Source organism: Spodoptera frugiperda, chromosome 25 (genome assembly GCF_023101765.2).
Source record: "Spodoptera frugiperda isolate SF20-4 chromosome 25, AGI-APGP_CSIRO_Sfru_2.0, whole genome shotgun sequence".
In the NCBI taxonomy this organism is placed as follows: Eukaryota; Metazoa; Arthropoda; class Insecta; order Lepidoptera; family Noctuidae; genus Spodoptera; species Spodoptera frugiperda.
In genome coordinates this window covers 17,209,772-17,229,782 of record NC_064236.1, presented here as the reverse complement: position 1 = coordinate 17,229,782, position 20,011 = coordinate 17,209,772, and the positions used below count along the sequence as shown (strand labels likewise).

The 20,011-nt window shown below is 34.9% G+C and overlaps 1 protein-coding gene across 2 annotated transcripts in view; it reads left to right on the top strand.

Moving 5' to 3' along the window:
• The window catches only part of LOC118263451 (tyrosine-protein phosphatase non-receptor type 61F), an 85,862-nt gene that overhangs the window by 50,292 nt on the left and 15,559 nt on the right, over window positions 1-20,011 (top strand). For both annotated transcript variants that reach the window (XM_035575474.2, XM_035575465.2), the window contains exon 3: window positions 18,597-18,859. In XM_035575474.2, the coding sequence (XP_035431367.1) occupies window positions 18,597-18,859 (263 nt within the window). The remainder of the gene's footprint in view (window positions 1-18,596; window positions 18,860-20,011) is intronic.

Genomic DNA, 20,011 nt, shown 5'->3' with positions numbered 1-20,011 from the left:
CTGTTAAACTGAATGCGGCCGCCGCCTTCGGTGACCGACCTACGACCGAACTAATCTAAACGCGCCATTAGGGATGACAGTGTTTATGGTAATATTCTGTCTGTTACCTGGAACTAATATTAGGTACATGAGTCTAGCTGAGCCTTTGGGAATACAAGGAAATTTGATGGAGTTAGTTTCAATGGTCATATAATGCAACTCCATTTCTCAAATAATTCCAAACTGACGATCTGGAACATTTCTTCCAATATGATTCTAGAAATAACAGAAATGTTTTTCCGTGTGATGTGCAACAACCGAACTAACATAACTCAGTGTCTTCTGTCAGTATAACAACAGTCCCGTTAGTAGAGCTTTCCTCAGATTTCTCTTATATCTCAGATGTTCAAAAATTCTCCGCAGTTGATGTATATAAATTCGTATATTTGTTCCCTTCTTACACCTAAACAACATAACTGGCGATTAGTCGATATTACTTACTTATTTATTATAGTCTATCCCTGCAGGGAACAAAACTACGTAATGTTTCCTAGTAGCAATACTAATAATTCTCGATCACCAACAAATAATAAAACAACACACCACTTTCCTTTTTTAATTTTCTCTAAAATATTTGTGCATTTTTCTAACAGTATACCGTTTGTACTTGTTGCTCACCTGTTTTGCGTGGAGTCAACAAGTAGGAAGTGCTTTTATAAAACAGCTTTGTCTTATTAAGCTTGGAGAAATACGGGCTAACTTTGAGTTTTTCCTTATACTTACCTTATTTGAGATAATGATACCTTATATTTGAAGTGAAATGTGAAATTTAATCTTCAGGAGGAAAGGAATCACGTTCCTTGTGAATTATTATGCACAGAAAAGAAAAGAATACATCAATTAGTCTACTCGTGTGAATTTATCTAAATTTTTAAAAACAAAAACACATTTACTTCAGATATGTACATATATGTTACGGTAAATCTGATTAATTGAAAATTTATAGGTATTAATATTATAAAGAGGTAAAATTTGTAAGTTTGTATGTAGGGGGTAATCTCTTTAACTAATGATCTCCAATCCTAAAACTTTTCACTGGTAGAAAACTACATTATTCCTGAGTACCACGGTACCACCCACAGAACCAGACCCGCGCGTCGCGTTCCGCGCGCACCTAAAAGAGCGATCAAACCACCACAGATGGGGCCCAGCCAGACTACCTAGCGGGCTCCGGCTCGAAAAGCAGGAGAAGGAACGGGGTGGTTTTTAGTCAGTAAGTCAGTAAGAGTCTGACACTCTCTCTCGCCTCGCCCAAGGCAGGAGAAGTCATTGGATGATTTTCCCCCTTTAAAAAAAAGGGTAAAATTATATATATAAAGCATAAATGTAATTGTAACGCAAAAATAGCATTACTTGGCTACTGATAAAACTACCATGTTTAATGAAGAATAACTCTGAACGGACTAAGATTAGGAATTTGGCGCCATAGTATTTTTTATTCACCTCAAAATTAGCTATCCAATGTTGTAACACACCTAGCTATTGGAAGTGGGACCAAATTTGCATCCTCGTTTACATTTTCCGCTCTCGTCGCAACGAACAACAGGAAACATCGAGTAGTCCGACATCATTAAAAATTACATCAAAATGGTCATGATATTTTAGTAATGATCAGTACATTTCGCGAACTAACATTAGCAAAACAGCGGTGTCGGCGTACGTGGAAAGTTATGTTATAACAAGTAACGGGTTATATCACACGTTTCCGTTCACCGTCACGCGATATGCGTCTCTGTTAACAGAGTAGTGGCTAGTCCGTTACTAGTGTTTACTTCACTTGTTCTGCGCCCTATATTACGCTAACTACTGTTGTTGACATGGGTTAGTGACATCTTTCACCATCTACCATCATACGACCATCATAATAATTCACGTCTCGCATGCTCACCTCCTCTACTAACTATACTTAGCAGTGCAATATATGCGCTGCAGTGACGTTAAACATTACTTGCCTTTTGTATCACTATCAAGTCATACAAAAGCCAACTCACTACTAACCCCGTCGTGTCAAAAATAATGCATGACAGCCCAGTGAAATATCAGCTCAACAAAGGCTTTTTAAATGGAACTCTTTTGGGAAATTCCTGGTGACAAAAAACCTTTTAGCTGTCCACGTTGTGTGAGCCGATATGAAAATGAATTAAAAAACCAGATGCCGTTCTAACCGAGCGTGGATTTTTCGAACTTTTTACTCTTTCCTGTTGTGAATAAATTAGATAGTAAATGAGATATGGCTTCACGCTCGATTTATAGAATTATTGAAACGGTACCAACTGCGTACACGAAAATTACCGGTAAAAATAATAATGTAATTGTCAATTTCGAAAGATATTTTTGTACCCAGTTATACGTTTAGTAGAAAATCTTATCTTATGGAATAGCAGCCCGAGATATAAGCAAATTATGCATTTATTAGAACCACAATGCACAGTCTTCTAGGAAATTGAACAGTATTTGAGCATAATTCTTATGATAAATCGCGACTCAAATATCGACTTAAATGCTATGTGAATAATGCTTCTTCTGCACATATCTATCCGAGAATTACTTATCGAGAATTCCGTGTGGGTGGTTCAATACAGTTTGTCTGAATGGTCTACTCAACCGAGTATGTAATCGTATTTCCTATAGTCACTTTATACTTTATTATTTAACAGTACGCCTGTTGACCTGGCATGAGCAAACAGAAATATACGCGTAGTCGAAATTCGCCAGTTTAATATATGGTCGCTATAAATCTCAAGTAACAGAAATTAGAAAACCTATACAGCCATAATTTCAGGCGCTATGCTAATGATACGTAATTCTTTGATCGACCCGAAGATCCTATTCGGCTGCTGCTCTTGCGACCAACAAAATAATTAGTATTAAAATAGGTTTGGTGTTATAAATAGTAATGTTTATAAAGAAGTTCCAAAACAAATCAACATCTGATCAGAAATATAAGTGTCGCAAATAATTTGATGTTCCCGAAACGGAATACTTCCCTTATAAGAGAGGACGCCAATCAATTGATTGGCATGTTCGGGCTGGCCGTCACGACCGACCCCGTCATAACTAACATGGAAATAAATTCTTGCGATTAACGTGAAAATTTGTTAGTAGCTGCACTACAAACGACAACATGCAAGCTTTTCGCATATTTGATATGGTGGTAGATATTGAATTCGTAAAAATAATTGGACATTGATATGCGCGAAGCGAGGATATCACGTAATTTTATGGGGCTTTTTGTAAAGGGAAGTAATGCTCATAGTAAGCATTTATAAGTTCACTTGTGTTGGTTTTCTTACACGATTCGAATATAATTTTCTTAAAGTGACCAGCAATCGATATCGTCTCTAACAGTATGAATACAAAACAGCCAAACTAAAACACGTTTAGAAACCTTAATAAGTAAAATGCATCCACAAAGTCTAGACACTGCCCTTTCTAATTTCTCGTTCCTACCTTTAATAAAATAAATATTATTAAATTGTACCTATTTGATGCAAACTGTTCAAATACCGACAACCCTTGAGAGCCTTGTTAACGTGTGTCGGGACTGCAACAGAGTATTCATGTCTGGCAGTAAGAGGCTTACATAGGAACCAATTTAATTTCCCCCTTTCAGAACAACTTAGGTATCATTTATGCGCCGTATTTTGTTAACTTAGAAGCATCTAACGATAATGTTGCTTACTAGAAAGAGGATTGTGATATATTTTGTATCTAGAAATTGTGTTGCCAGTTCTTCTATAAATAGGTAGCTTATTAAAATTGCCTAAAGAATTTCATTATGTAGTTATCAATCTATAACAGCGATTATAATCTACTTTATAACTCAATTACCAGCATCCTAACTACTATTGTTTATCTTAAGCTCTGGACGCTATTTATATCAACGTAAAATGATAGATAAAACACTAATATAGAATCCTCGAAAGCCTGTTTAAGCTTCTAAAGTCTAAAGATTTCTCACATATTTAAAGATGAGCATCTGGTTTTTAGGGTTCCGTATGTCTATCCGTCAGTCCATATGTCACAGCCATTTATTTCCGAAACTGTTGGGCCTACATAATTGAAACTTTGTAGGTTGATGTATTCCGATAACCGCTATTCGAATTTCGGATACAAAATTAATAAATTTAAAAATTAAAGGGTGTCAAATTATACATGGAAATGATTTAAAAAAAAAATTCAGCTAACTTATCCGTAATGGATGTATATAGACAAATCAATGGTATGAAAGATAGACTCTTCCCAAGTGGAAAAAATAGTATAACCCCATCTAACATTTAAAATAAGAGAATGAGAAAACTAAGTAAATATAAAATATAATAAAACACTATATAAAACCAAATTATTTTATAATTTTTATATTATGTCATTTACTTGCTGTTACGGAACCCTTCATGGGCGTGTCCGACTCGCACTTGGCCGGTTTTTTTATATTGTAGATATTATTTGAATTCATCGTTATGTAACATGGGTCATGCTGTAGATATACAAGTCTAGTACTAATCCTCGATCTGCTATGACAGACACGTAATCTAACAATCCGAAGATATTTCCGTCGCTTTGCTAAACAAACTGAAGAAATTCTCTTAAGTCTTACTGTGTACCTAGTGCTTACCCTAGATTTACCTACTCTATATTTGGAGTGGTAGTTTCTGTGTGAAAACTGTGCATATGTATTGATATGTATTGTATGTTAACGTTATTCGGTTCGTGCATATTTAATTAAAAGCCAGCCGACGGTTTTCTTTTTTTTTTTTTTTTATTCAGCCACGCATTGTCGTCCCACTGCAGGGCAAACGCCCTAGTGTGTAGTAGTGGACCCTACTTCCACTAGACGGTTTTCTTGCATACTAAAAACCTTAGTGATAGTAGCTCTCAAAGTAATTTCCGATTTTATCTATTTAGTTAAAGTAGGTAAAATTCTTCGAAAATGTCTGTGACCTCCGTATAGTATACTTATTTTAGAAATGTTGTAACTACTAGTAATATTTTGAATTCTCTTTGATATTAATAAATACCAGTTTCCACGAAGGATCTACAAAGGTACACCACACATCACACATATGAAATCACTTCCTTCCTGATGACTTATCAACTATTCATATATGGGGCTATATGAGAGTGGTTCTAGGAAAAAACAGTAAATTATGAACTCAATATTATTACAAGTTCGACGAATATCTATGGTTCTTAACGAAGCTTGCGTAGAACACTTATCTACAATCAAATATATTTTCCTGTCCTACTATACCTAAGTACATACTTTATACTTTACTACCAATTCATACATAGCTAGGTACATATCAATGTTATTACTACTTTTTTCCAATTAGGTATACGCTATTTCTATCTGGTGTATACTCAGTATTACGTTTGACATGTGCATCTCTAGCTTTTCTCTTCAACGAAAAATTTAAATTTATAGAAGCGATAACCTAGATCAATATCTTATACAATGTGATAGGGGTGAGACTTCTAACCCGTTAAGGCTGAGTACTACATCTAATTTTATCGACAAAAGTCGGGGGTCGAAGGGGTCGAATCCCCTCCCCCTAAAAATTATGGTTATTTTAATATTTTTTTTGCTTTTTTTGATATCAGAGGTTGTATGCGTCGTAGAATTCAACCTAAATGAATTTATATCTTCTAAATATATAATACATCTGTAGAAGGGTCAATTCTGTACATTAAAAATATTGAAAAAATAAAAAGCAGGGGATGTTACCGGATCGATACCAAACTCAAATACGTGATTAAATTTTTTTTTTGTCTGTCTATATGTATGTTCAGGCATCACATGAAAACTATATAGGTACCTTATTATCCTGGGCATAAAATAAGATACTTTTTATCCTGGAAAAATAGGAAAAAGAACTTGATTTTTCAGTTTTATACTACAGAACGCGAGCTCAACAGCAGTAGCTCAATAGAGGGATCTCTTTAATTATTATGGGCCTAGCCGTATTTGGGTCCAATAGATATTTATAAGATGTCATTGTCAGAGATACTCAAAATGGAGAAATAAAACATCCACGCGAAGACCGACATAGTATAAAAATAAGTCGAGTTTTCCTTCTTGATGCTATAACTCCAGAACGCACGTTTCCTACGGTTTTACATTTGTTGGAAAGGTCTCGGGATCCATGAGGTATAGAAAATAATTAAGGAAAAAATTAAGAGAAAAGCAGCAAAACAGGGAAAACAATAGGTGAAACGTTTGCGTTCGCCAGGTTTAATTATATATTATACGCCGGGTTAAAATATTTTTTTATAACTCACTAGGAGTTCTGCCCAACGATATAAACGTCACTTAATTGTACAACCGCTTTATTTGAAATACGCAACGATTTAGCTGATTTAATTGCGATATTTTACAAGAAGCAAGTTGTTATATGCAGGTTCTAAGTTTGCGTGGTACATAATAACATGACATCGAGCATGGCTTGAAACTAGTCGAGTTCCTCGTCAAACAATTTCGTGAGTAAGCCGATAACATATGTATGGTATGTCTCACGAAAGTTACAATAAAACATGACATCAGTGGAAAATCTCGTTAGATAGACTACACGTTCCTAAATACACATTAAAAATTAAAAAAAAACGAAGTAAGTAATGATTGTTGAAGATTGGAGAAGTTGAGTCCACTTTCGGACACACGACCCCTAAAAAAGATTTGTGCATTGGTGTCAATTCGTCCCCTAAATATAGTCCACACTCGGCCCGGAGAGTGGATTTTCATAAAAAAGACATAGAAACGTCGTCCACTCCCATCCCCCAGACAGAAAAATATATTTTGGTACAGTTGACTACAAAAGTTTAAAAGACACTGGGGGTGTTCTTTTTGTGAAGAATTGACTGGCGTTTCAGTATTCCATTTATATTTGAGCAATGCTTACTTTTAAGTAGGACTTAACTAACGGCTACATTTGACTGACGTACGAGTATTCGGGCTTTATTTTAGCTTCGCAACTATGGCTTTCTGGTCTCTTTCTACATTTCCAAGTAGAATAGTAACTTTTTAAATTCATATTCGTTTAGCAACAGCAACATAACGCGCGGTCAGTATTAATATATACATGTATACAAGTGTATGTATGTCTATATGTTAATTTCTTCAACACGGCTGTAACCTAGATAAATTTTAATCTACGTGATGTCTTTGTTCGCCTTGTAAACTAGAGAAATCAGTAACGTGTGGACATAACAAGTACCAATGTGATGTTTTAAAGTTAGATAAGTACCTCATTTAAGACGCCACTTACACAATATTTATTTATTTAAAACCTTATTGCACCTACTCTGAAATTGGCGGACGTTCACGGGCGTTTTCAGACAGGTAACCATTGGGTGGTGAAGAATAAAATTATAATGAACGTAATCCTATTAAAGAAATGTAAACTGTAAGTTACGTATAATTTTGAAATAGCCAAACACTTTGGACGTAGTTATGAATACTCTTTGACTAGTGGTACAGGAAAATATTTGACAACACATCATACTATTTTCCATTTAAAGAAAACAATACATTGACACTAATTGTTTTGAGAATCAAATAGGACAGATATAGCGACACGACGTAACAGCGTGCTTTTTTCAACCACGAGCCCAAAATATTGTGCTGCGTGCTATCAATGGCACGCTAGCCAATGGGTCGCCATCCCTAAAATAGCTTCACACTTCACGAAGAGCAACCTTCGACGTTTAATTTGTATTATTTTATTAATAACCATAGATTTTCTTTTTTGTAGTACTCCATTAATTGACGTTATCAACAGTTTTGAAGAGGTTCTCGACTACGAAAAATATTATTTTTACAAGTTAACAAGGGCAAATATATAAAATGTCTAAGAGGCAACTTAGACCGGGACGATCTAAGTTAGACCCTCTTAGACCGTCCCACACGGGATTATCGAGTGTTTAAATAAAATAATTTATTTATATCATTTTCTTATTCAGAAACTAGCTTCCGCCCGCGACTCCGTCCGCGCGGATGTCGGTCTCGCGTGGATGTTTTATTTCTCCGTTTTGAGTAACTCTGACAATGCAAATGCAACAACTTATAAATATCTATTGATTGGACCCAAATACGGCGAGGCCCATAATAATTAAGGAGATCCCTCTATTGAGCTACTGCTGTTGAGCTCGCGTTCTGTAGAATAAAACTGAAAAATAAAGATTTTTTTCTACGTATTTTTCAAGGATAAAAAGTATCCTATTTTATGCCCAGGATAGTAAGGTATAATTATACCAAGTTTCATCGAAATCGAACCGTTAGTTTTCACGTGATGCCTGAACATACAGACAGACAGACAAAAAAAAACACATATTTGGGTTTGGTATCGATCCAGTAACACCCCCTGCTATTTATTCTTTCAATATTTTCAATGTACAGATTTGTTATAATATGAATAAATGAATGAGATTGTTAGAGTAGACAAATATAATCAAAAAGCTCCGAACTGCTAAGCTATCGGGAGTTATACGTGTTTTTGTGAGTCAACCATAAGATATAGACATTTGCTGTCGTGGAATATTTTTTAAACAATTTTAAGGAGAACATTTCTGTCATACATATTTTCTATGTAGCTATAACCATTAAGGCTGCACACGCGACGGAAGTTTAAAAAATGTAGTAATTTCTCCTGTTTTCCCAACATTTCCCTTCACTGCTCTGCTCCTATTGATCGCAGCGTGATGAAAAGTATACAATAACCTGCCCAGGAGTATGAAGAACAATTGTACCAAGTTTCGTTGAAATCTGTCGAGTGGTTTTTATTTCTATAAAGAACATACAGACAGACAGACAGACAGACAGACAAAAATTTTTCTGATTGTATTTTTGGCGTCAGTATCGATCACTAATCACCCGCTGATAGTTATTTTGGAAATATATTTCATGTACAGAATTGACCTCTCTACAGATTTATTATAAGTATAGATAAAACTCAATTAAATTTTATTTGTAAGTGGGCTAGTTGATGCTTAATTAATTGTGTCTTATCTGTAAAGATTTCGGTGTCTTTCGAGCGAGAGATTCGACTGGTATTGTTTAGTAATGGACACTTTCAGGCCAATGGCGAAATATAATAATCTGCTAGATCAGTTTTTGCCAAACATAATTATGTCTATCAGAAATGTATAAATATAATATGTCAATCTATTTTATTGTCATAGGTCAGTAACTCAGTGCCACCACACCTTTTCTTTGTTCCTAATTACCTACATGTAAATATAATGAAAGATATTGTTCTATCCATACAATACTACTAGTCATTATTGTTATCTATTTAATTGGGGTTATTCTAATTTCCCTGAAAAAGCGGGAAATGGAGATAATTTCTTAAGGGGTTCTTAAGTATACGATAAACCTATTCATCGTATACTCAAACCATTTTATGAACATTAATTTTTTAGTTCGTTAATTAAGGCAAGATATAAGATTTGACTTAGAGGATATCTGTCGGTGATAAAGGACCGAGTAGGTGAGAACTGATTCCACAGTTTTTAATGAAGTTGACTCTAGACATTCACAAGGGTCTATCTAAGAAGCCTAAGAGTTCAAGAGTTGAGACCTTGTACCTACGTGCTTAATATTAGTTTTAATTTAGATCTAAGAGAATAAATGTAGATTTTGAGCGATCCTATTTATAGTTCTAATCGCTTAATGTATTTAGGATTAGTCGAAAGATTTTCGATCTGTTATAAAGTATGAACTTCGCTCGCGTTTGAGTCGTACCTACCTATTTATTTTAATCGGCAATATCCCTACAACAATACTAATATTATTAATGCGAAAGTAACCCTGTTTGTCTTGAGGTTACGCTTACACGAATGTTTTTTATGGAATATAACAACGAAATAATTTTTTTTATTTATAGGCTAAGTAGGTACCTATAGGATAAATGATTGGCTACATTTCATCATGATTATAAAATGATGAATCGGCGGTCGTGGTCTCTATGGAATACATATCTTTAAAAATGCTAACAGTAACATATTCTCAAGTAATTTAGATTTTACATGACATACGGCAGCATTTTGAACACCAACCACTAACACAAATACGCCGACGATGTCGCGGGCAAAAGCTAGTCTGGAATAATTAAATATTATTCTATACGAACTTAAATCGTGACGTGAATCTTCACGTCCGGAAATGGCAATGTCCTCCCATTTTCCAAGTCGTATGTGAAGTTAATTTTCGCGTGCATGTTGTTTAGACATGCCAAGCATACTTTCTTGTTCGCCCCCCCCCCCCTCTATGATACAGATAAGGTCATCGACATACCTCTTCCAAAGCTTTATTGATGTAGTGGCAGTGGAGATAGCCAACTGTTCGAAATGTTCCATCCAAATGTTGGCCACCACCGGAGCCACTGGACTTCCCATTGCCACACCATCAATCTGTAGGTAGTATTGACCCTGGTATAAATTTTGTGTGTCGAGAATTAAATCGAGTTACAAGTGACAGTGGTAGCGGTGTCAGCAAAAAACGAACTAGAAAGAGGGTAGACCGATTTGTCTGCTCGTAAACATCCACACGCATTTACTCCAGTTTATCCGTGATCATGGCGCTTGCAACAGTGCCCGTATCCCGTTTTAAGTTCCATTCCTATATTAATAAAAGAAATATTATAGAACGGAATTATTATACCTTACAGACAATAAACTAATTGAAAACGTACATAGGAAGCGTATTTGCTTTGGAATATCGTGACATGAAATCATACCCTAAAGTCAATACCTATGCATATATGCGTAGAGTAGATATTCGCGTGTTCGGACTTTTAATTTAATTGCTGGTTGAAGGTAAAATCAATAGCATTTTACACGTCTTTACATGTTGCTTTTTGTGATTGATTTTTTAAAACATATTCGGATATTATATTGTCTCTGTACCTAACTATTAATGTTATTACACTTTTCTGTTAATTTTGATCACTTAGGCGTTATTGTACGATTAAAAATTACAACAAAAATATCTTCCCATTTTGAGTGCTGCATCTTACATTAAAGTTAAGAAGATGTCTCGATATCATAAATGGCATTTTATTGTATTACGAGTGGCCGCACGTCCGGCCGCGTGTACAAGTAGCAATTTTCCAGTACCAAAACTCATTCACACTCATGTTATGTGTAATAATTCCGATACTATCAGATAAATATTAGTTTGGTTGACACCTTGTTCATTCGGTTATTTTATTGCCATTTCGTTTGTCGAGCAAGATCTCTTAGATCTATAGGTCAGGTGAAGTATCATTAAAATTTTCGATTTACAATAAATTTACAAGGTCTAGACTTATGTATACTTAGTTAAAATAATGTACATTATACAATACCACCTATGAAATCTTTTCTGAAAGTTAAATAGCTCTCGGAAAACGTTTAGGTCCTTACATCTCGAACTGGGGATAACTGTCAAGTCACCGAAAAAGCATGCATATACCGCGCTCGCTGCCGTAAAGTGCACTCATGTCTATGGCTGTCGAGACAGCTGTAGCAAGACATTGCTTTATATTTTTGTAATTCGTTTGTCAATATCATTTTTAGTTTTTGAAATATATAACTTCAAGCAATGCGTGATCAAATAACTCTATTTCGGTGCAGCTCCAAATTTATTCAAATTCAATTAGTCGGCATTAATTTGTTGGCTGTGCATGAATATTCGCGAATGCTATGTAAACTGATATTCGTATGCAGTTTGGGTGCATCAATTTTTCACCGAATCCTCACAATTTGTATCATAAAATCCATGTTCATTTTTGTAGACTATTTTACGTCGGCCCTCGGGTTGTAATTGGACATAAAATCCCAGAACAATGCTCTTGTTTGTTTGTTTGTTCACTGCTAGTCACGGCATTTCGTGTTTGGAAATGAAATGAAATTTTGTACTAGCTGTGCCTGCGACTTCGTTAATTAAAAATAAACTAAACAATTTAGTTTCCCAGTTTTTAAAAGAACATAGTAATTATTATTTTGAAGGTGGTATCTACCTATTTCTGCGTAAATTATATTTATAGTTTGTTTTGTTATATCTTCACATAAAGCATTACGAAATGTATTCCATAACTCTGAGAGGACAGAGGCTTGGCAAAATATAGGGATGGTGGTAAATAATTCTCTTAATTTTGTGACTGGTTCAGACATAAGAACATCTGACATTGTATTTAGCCAATGTTCATCTTCCTCCAGTAAACCTAATTCCTTGCAAGCGCCTTGATAAGTTTTGCAAATAAAACCATTCATGGTCCTTACCTAGATGTTCAAATAACATTGGACCGCGGACATGTTGTTGGGTAAATATTAAAAGAACCTAATTATTTTTACCTGTATTTGGTACTTACGTGAACCGGATTAAATATATGTCAAAAGAATAATCGTAAAATGATAACCATATGCAACCCCCATACTGTCTCCTCCTTGAAGCGTCATGTTTCGCACATATTGCGACGCGAGTAAATCTAATATCGGTGTCATTTTAAAAATGTAGTATCTTCTAAGATGTTCATTGAAATCAAGTGATGTCAAAGACAATTTTGTTCACAAATAAACACATTTATTTGGATAAAGATTAATAATTATTATTACGTTGATACAACTTTACAAATAATGCATTAATTTCGAGCAAATTTGATTACCAAAAAAACGGTTCTAGTGAGTTAATGTTAAAAGTTAGACATATACTGTCGCATACATGTTTTTTCAACATTTTCCATTATTTCTTCGCTCCTAATAGTTGCAGAGATACCAACATATAGGTATATATATATATATATATATATATATATATATATATATATATATATATATATATATTTATAATAAGCCATTACTGTTCGTAAGCGTCGCTAAAACTCGAGAACGGCTGGGCCGATTTGGTCTTGAATAATTTGTGGAAGTCCAGAGACGGTTTAAAAGATGTTTTAAAAAATTTTTGAGGCGGTACGTTTGGCGGGTCAGCTAGTACACAATATAAAACTTGAATACTGATTAACGATCGAGGAAACATTATCAACAACGTACATCAAACTATCAGATCCTATAGGTAAATAACCATTCAATGTGCAGTTTGATGAGCAAAGTTTGACTCATGGCTTCGTCATGGTCACACTTAATCTATTAAACTCCGCAGCTCGTGGAAGTTCGACAAACTCTTGTCTCTGATGCAACTGGAAACTTGGAGACATAGAACTTGCTCGTATTTTACCTGTAATTAATTATCTGTACAACATAATCACATTTATCCGTTTTTCGCTAGTTTTAAGCCAACGGGAAAATAATTTTATCGTATATAAAAAAAAGTTCACTTTAAAAATTATTATGAACGAGTAGGAGTTTAGTACGGTATAATATAGTCCTCTAACGTCAGAGATACCTCGCCTTTATAAATTTTAAACGGATGTCGACATCTCGACGCCTATTAAAATGCTGATTCTTGAAAATGCACATAGCTTAACACCGGGACAAAACTGACCCCTCTCTTTTGTCGCATTACATCTAGTTTTACTGTGACACCATTCAACTGACAGCGTGTCGTTATGAACGACATAATGTCCGGTACTAACAATGTTTCAATGGAAAACTGTAATGACACCGATTTAAAACAGACTACATTGGAAAATACACCTATTATTGTTGGTTTTTATTCATAAGCTGCCCATGTAGAGCTCAATATAGTACTTTGAAAAACATTGCACGTGTCTATATTTAATCAGGCGATTGAAAGTTTGCCGCAGTTTAAGTGCTTTATTAAAGCACAAAGTTTGTAATTGTTCTCGGTCTGCAAATGTTGACTATTTCAATAAATTAATAGCATCAATCCAACACCTATGACTTACTTCTTACAAAAAAAGTATCCTTGTATTGAGCAGTTCCTTATAACATGAAACTAATTTCAGCGGTTACCACCTAATCCCCACGGGGTAATAAATCCATTTCGTATTAAAATCAATGACAATGCATAATATTTAGACTTGACTTGAGCTACAATATCTGTTCTATCTATTTGATATTGTGTACACATAAGGCAGGTGTAACGAGTGGTAGATGAACTTTAAAGCGGAAAATGTGAACTAAATCTTGGTGCGGGGAGTGCTATGCTAATCTCTGAATACTATTTTGATCATGGAGTCTTTGTGTCCGACCTGTGACGTCATATTTACGTATACCTTTGTGAGGTATCATCAGTCGCTTTGATTGCAATTTCAGTCCCGCTGAGGGCACACCCGTAGACCGTCAAAGAGCTGATTTGTACCATTTCACCCGACATTGTTAACTCAGGTTGGGGTTATTATCGAATCAAGCTGTACATGAATGAACATGTAAACAGATATCTTTGGAGGATTGTCTTTGTAGTCATTTGTAGCTATGCTATTCTATGCAATTACAACCTGAAGCTTAATGAATAGTCTGTATTGTTTAAACAACTTGACTACGATATGCTAACATTCTTGTCTACGATATCGAATTCGTGAACACATTGTTGTAATAGTCTTAGATAGTCAAATTGTGTTAATGAATAAGTATTTTTGGAACTTAATAATTATAGTGGTGGTTAAATTGTTGTATGTAACATAGGCATTAAAAATTTAGATTAGATTTATTATAAAAAAAAATACGACAAAGGCACGGACCAAGAGTCCGTGAAGAACAAGTACTAAGTAATAGAAAAAAAAGAATATCTAGTCTTTTACAACTAACTTATACAACATAACACACAAGTAAATTAATCATAAATAAAAATCGTCGTTTTGTAGACTTAAGCGTGTGTCACTGATTTATTTACACCGCTCAACAATCCCTGTTTGATCATAAATCCAACTAGAAATGCACAAAACACGCATTATAAGCGAAAAATTGTACAGTCATATAATTAAGTAAAAAGTAGTAAAGTAGTAGTAGGCCTGCATCGCACATGTGTAGTTTTCACACTTGTCTGGTGTCGCCACATAGTATATGTAAATACTGAAGGTTTAACTTGAAAGGAATGAAAATTTGCTAGTACATATAGATGTACTAGCAAATTTTCAAGAATCTAATACCTTTAAACGAGCAATTCTTGTATATATTATAATTATGTATAAGCACCGGTCACCGGTTGATGTAGGGCTATTGTGCAATATGAAAGAAAATGATTGGGTTATGGGTGTGAGTGGCTAATGGACTGGTAAATATGGTAACTATGGAAGACTATGGCGCATGCCCCTGACCAATATTGAAAAATACTGATAAATAGATTGAAAATTATTAATAATTATCTATGATTATTAATAATTACCGAAACTCGAGGTAAAAGTAATAAATTATACCTTGTGCGCTGTAACAAGGTACGGCTGACAGATGCCTGTATGACGTTGACGTCTCTCTTTAGGGATGGACATTAGAAAAATCTTTTTTTATCGCTATCGATACTCGCAGCATACATTTAATTCTCTTTAATTTTTTTATTAAATGTGTGTGTTATTTAGTTGTGCAGTCTAACTACGTGTATATACTTGTCAAAATAAATATTTTATGACCGAGCCCTGAGGTGTTTCAGAGTTTCAGTTTTACAGAACCGTGAAGAAAACAAGGGTATATTAGTTTGTATATGTTAGATTAAGTACCACCACGCATTATCAATGGCGCCGGAAATGTCTAGAAAAATGCCTACTACATATTTCTGCTCAGATAATAATGTCACTGTGGTTTAGGCAGAGAGAGCCGCGTCTACAGCAGATTTACCCACATAATTAAAGGTTTTTTAAGAATGATAATTGAACGACGCACGATTTTCGTTTTTTATTCTAAAAAAACATCGACTACCTATCCATCGTAGCCGTACATCCCATCACTAAACACGACTAAGGCTTTACGTTATACGCATAACACTTTACTTTATTTTTCATTTCATTAGATTTTAATTAAATACTAGAACATTCCGGTTGGTTTTAATTTAATTAACTACGCTTCCGAATGATTTAACATAATACGAATGTGATACAGCTAAAATATTAAGGCATAATTTTTAAATCGCAGCAACTTTCAAGAGTGATAGGAAACGTTACTGAATCTGTCAGCCGCACCTTGTTACAGCGCACAATTTGTCGCTTATTATTAATAATTTTACCCTAGTAGTGATAAATGTAATAAGTGGCCAAGATGTTACTTTTATTTCAATTTAAACGGCAATATATTGTACTTGCACAACATATATGTATTTGTTGAATTCTATGATAATACTTTTAAAATTTTAATTTGTTGCATTTATAGATGAAGACAGGAGATTTACTGGCAAACCAAATATGATTATTGATGATTACTTTTAGGATGTTGTGTGTGTGTTGATTTTGTTAATGAAACAATAATTGTTTAATTTTATTATTGTTACAATTTTATGTACCACGTAAACATAAGTTTGATGGTAGAGTTGATTTTTAAAATAATTTTATCGTTAATTTTGTGATAAATGTGCCCTTTTTGGCGAGGCGAGAGGGAGTGTCAGACTCTTACTGACTAAAAACCACCCCGTTCCTACTCCTGCTTTACGAACCGGAGCCCCCGTAAACCCGCTAGGTAGTCCGCAACTCCGGATCAGGCATCAGCCCTACTGGACCCCATCTGTGGCGGTCTGATGGCTCTTTGAGGCGCGCGCATAACCCGACGCACGCACGGGTCTTGTCGGGCGGCTAAAAATAATCGCGAAGTTGATACAATATTTTTATATTCCCACCCTTCACCCTTGTGCTTCAAACTTTTAATAAGCACCACGTTCCAGGAGGTGATAGTGCAGTCTGCAACTTTTAATTTCTTCAACATCTAAAGTATCTATATTTTTTCAATTATCTCGTAGCTTGTAGACGAATACAGACTAAAGGTAGTTGAGACTTGAGAGATTTGACATCAGTTCACAAATGCGCAAATATTTATGCATATCTATACTAGTCTATACTAATATTATCCTCCTCGCGTCGTTATCCTTATTACTGAGGGTCGTGATTCCCTATTTGAGGGATGATCTTGGTCCGAACAGTTGCACGCCACTTATTTCTCTCCTTGGCCGAATGGAGTAAGTGTAAGTTGGTCTCCAAGATTGTTCGGATCTGGTCAGTCCACCTAGTTGAGCTACGTCCTCTTGGTCTCCTACCGTCAACCTTTCCGGTGACAATAAGTTGCTCGAGGTTATTTCTGTTGTTCTTCTTTTCTGGCGATGTGACCAAAGAACTCAAGTAGGTACTCTTCAAAGGCAAATAGATGAGAGTCGGGTCTTTACATTGAGTTCCTGTAGGATAGACGCATTTCCGTCGTGCCGGTTCAACCCTCATATTATTTTTTTTTGTCAATAAAATTAGATGTAGTACTCCGCCTTTAACGGGTTAGAAGTCCCACCCCTATTACATTGTACAGAGAAGCATTAAATTAAATAGGTACCGAACTTAAACGTACGTTTATTCGTTCGTTGGTACGTAAATGAAGCAGACTATAATTGATTGTTATGTGACATAAATTATTTAATGACATCATCGTAATGATGTCATTAAATAATTTCAACCCGAAGGTGCCGTAAAAGGCGACTAAGACAAGACTTGAGTAGACAAAATAATTTCACTAATCTTCGAAATTACTGATCCGATTCCAAAAAATATTTTACTAATAGGAAGCTACAATAGCCCCGAGTGTGATCTTATGTTAAAACAGGATGAACTTTCGACGAACTTTCCGCGGACAAAGTCGCGGGCAGAAGCTAGTAGATATATAAAAATATAGGTATAGGTACAGTCGAACATAGAGATTTTAGGTTATTTTTAGCTGATTACAAATATTTTCAAGTGAAAATTTTACTATGTCGAATGTTTTTGTTCTTAAAAGAGTAAGGTTAATACTTATTACATACCCGTGGCTGCTTTCGTTTCCCATAATGAATATCTAGTGGCAACAGCTCAGTCACTCACAAACCCTATCAATGTTTCATTAAACATTAGCAGTTTATTCCGAAATCATTGTTTTATTCATACCACAAAATGCTGTCTACTAGGAACTAAAGTACTGCTCTAAAGAAGTCAATCTCTGAACTATTCTCTTAGTGTGCTCTTTCAGAAAACTGAAAGCTTTTAGTGTATGCCATATTAACGTGTAATAGTTATTTATATAGACTATGTTACATTTGCGGAAAACTATTGTTTAGGTACTGGTATGGTAAAGAGTCACTTTATAAAATACGGTAATTGTGTATAATGGCTTTTGTTCGGTTATGAGAGTGTTGTTCAGTAATAAAACTTCTACTTTTATTGTTAATTTGTGGAAATTAGGAAATAACTAAAGTATTTAATAACTTACTCTACGCCTACGGCAACATCGTTTCAGTGCCATAGAATTTATGTTTTTAACAAAGAACTATTAAAACTTAATTCTGTTTTAGCTAAATATTGTTAACAGCTGAGTGGAGTACTAAGACCGATATGTATCTTAACGATAGTAGGTAATTAAGCGTTTAAATAAGCTGCCATAGTTGCTTTTAAAGCACTGCAGCTGTATTATTTGCAGTGCAATATTTGACATGTTATTTCTTTTGTCCACAGATGGAGAGTGCCAACCGACGTTATATTCTAACTCAAGGTCCTTTGGCATTCACCGTGGGCCACTTTTGGTTGATGATCTGGGAACAGAATACAAAAGCTATATTAATGCTAAACAAAGTGATAGAGAAAAACGAAATAAAGTGTCACTGGTATTGGCCCCAAGGTATAGGTGAAACACATAAGATGACCTTCAATGACGTCCAATTAGCAGTTGTTCTTGAGAAAGAAGAAGATTGCTGCTACTATTCCACCAGGCAGTTCAAGTAAGTGCTAAACATATACAACACAACATACACAACTGTTTAGGTCCTTCCTTCAAATTCCAACAAGTTCCCTTAAACGACATCCTGACAGAAATGTTAACGTTGACTTTTAAAGGGGTAGTCAATTTTAAAAATGCCGTGCCTTATTTGTAACATAATGAATTGCAATAAAACTGAATGCTAGACACTTCAGTCTACTCATACCAAACTCGTTTTAATATGTAGTTCGCCATCATGATAATCCCGTCATAATCCTAATTATTGTTTATCTCTATGACGACAGAGCTAATATTTATTATATTTGCCCAAGATTTAGCGTAATTGTATTTATTTTATTGCGGAAATATTGTTGTTGATGTCACTCAGACTTCATATTGCAATATCGACTCGTTGAGAATGTCGATACTGCTTAAAATTATCTAACGTATTACCATATATTCAATTCATTGTTACTTCTAACTTGAGAACAAAATACATCGAATCTGCTGTTGTACAGATGATATATGTTACAGCCACAGTAATAAATCTTGATATTATATATGTTACAGTCATAGTGATTAAACAGCAATTATTCATAATAACTGGTCATTATATATAAGTGCCAAATTCACTAGACAATGTATAAAATTAGCATACTACAAATTGAATGATTATATAGAGGATAAAAATGCTTGGAGGCAGGCTGGTCCAGCTCCACAAGGTAACGAAAAAATAAAGTAATTCCAATAATGTAATAATAAAACCATGTTATTTCAATTTGTTCTGTTAAATTAGATATAATCATTGTAAATGTGAGAGCCCTGTAATTAGCTAAAACTGTATTAGACTAGTAGAATGCACTTGTGTCAGCTTGGAGTTGTCATGCTCACTCAAAGGTCTCATTGGCGGTGGCACGGGCATTGGATCGCTCGATTCCCTGCAACATGGTTGAGTTGGGCGGTGCTGGTGTACGTGTCATGTTCGTGAACGGGCGCTGTCAACTGGGACTGGTCAGCTCCAGACTGCATTAAGATTGTTGTCCTCAGGGTTATTTTCTTTTTCTATCACTTTGACTAAATATTAGTTTTACATTGTTCTCACATAGTTGAAGCAATCGAAACAATGTAACCATGAATTGTATTGTGAATCTGATTGGAAAAGAGTAACCTATGG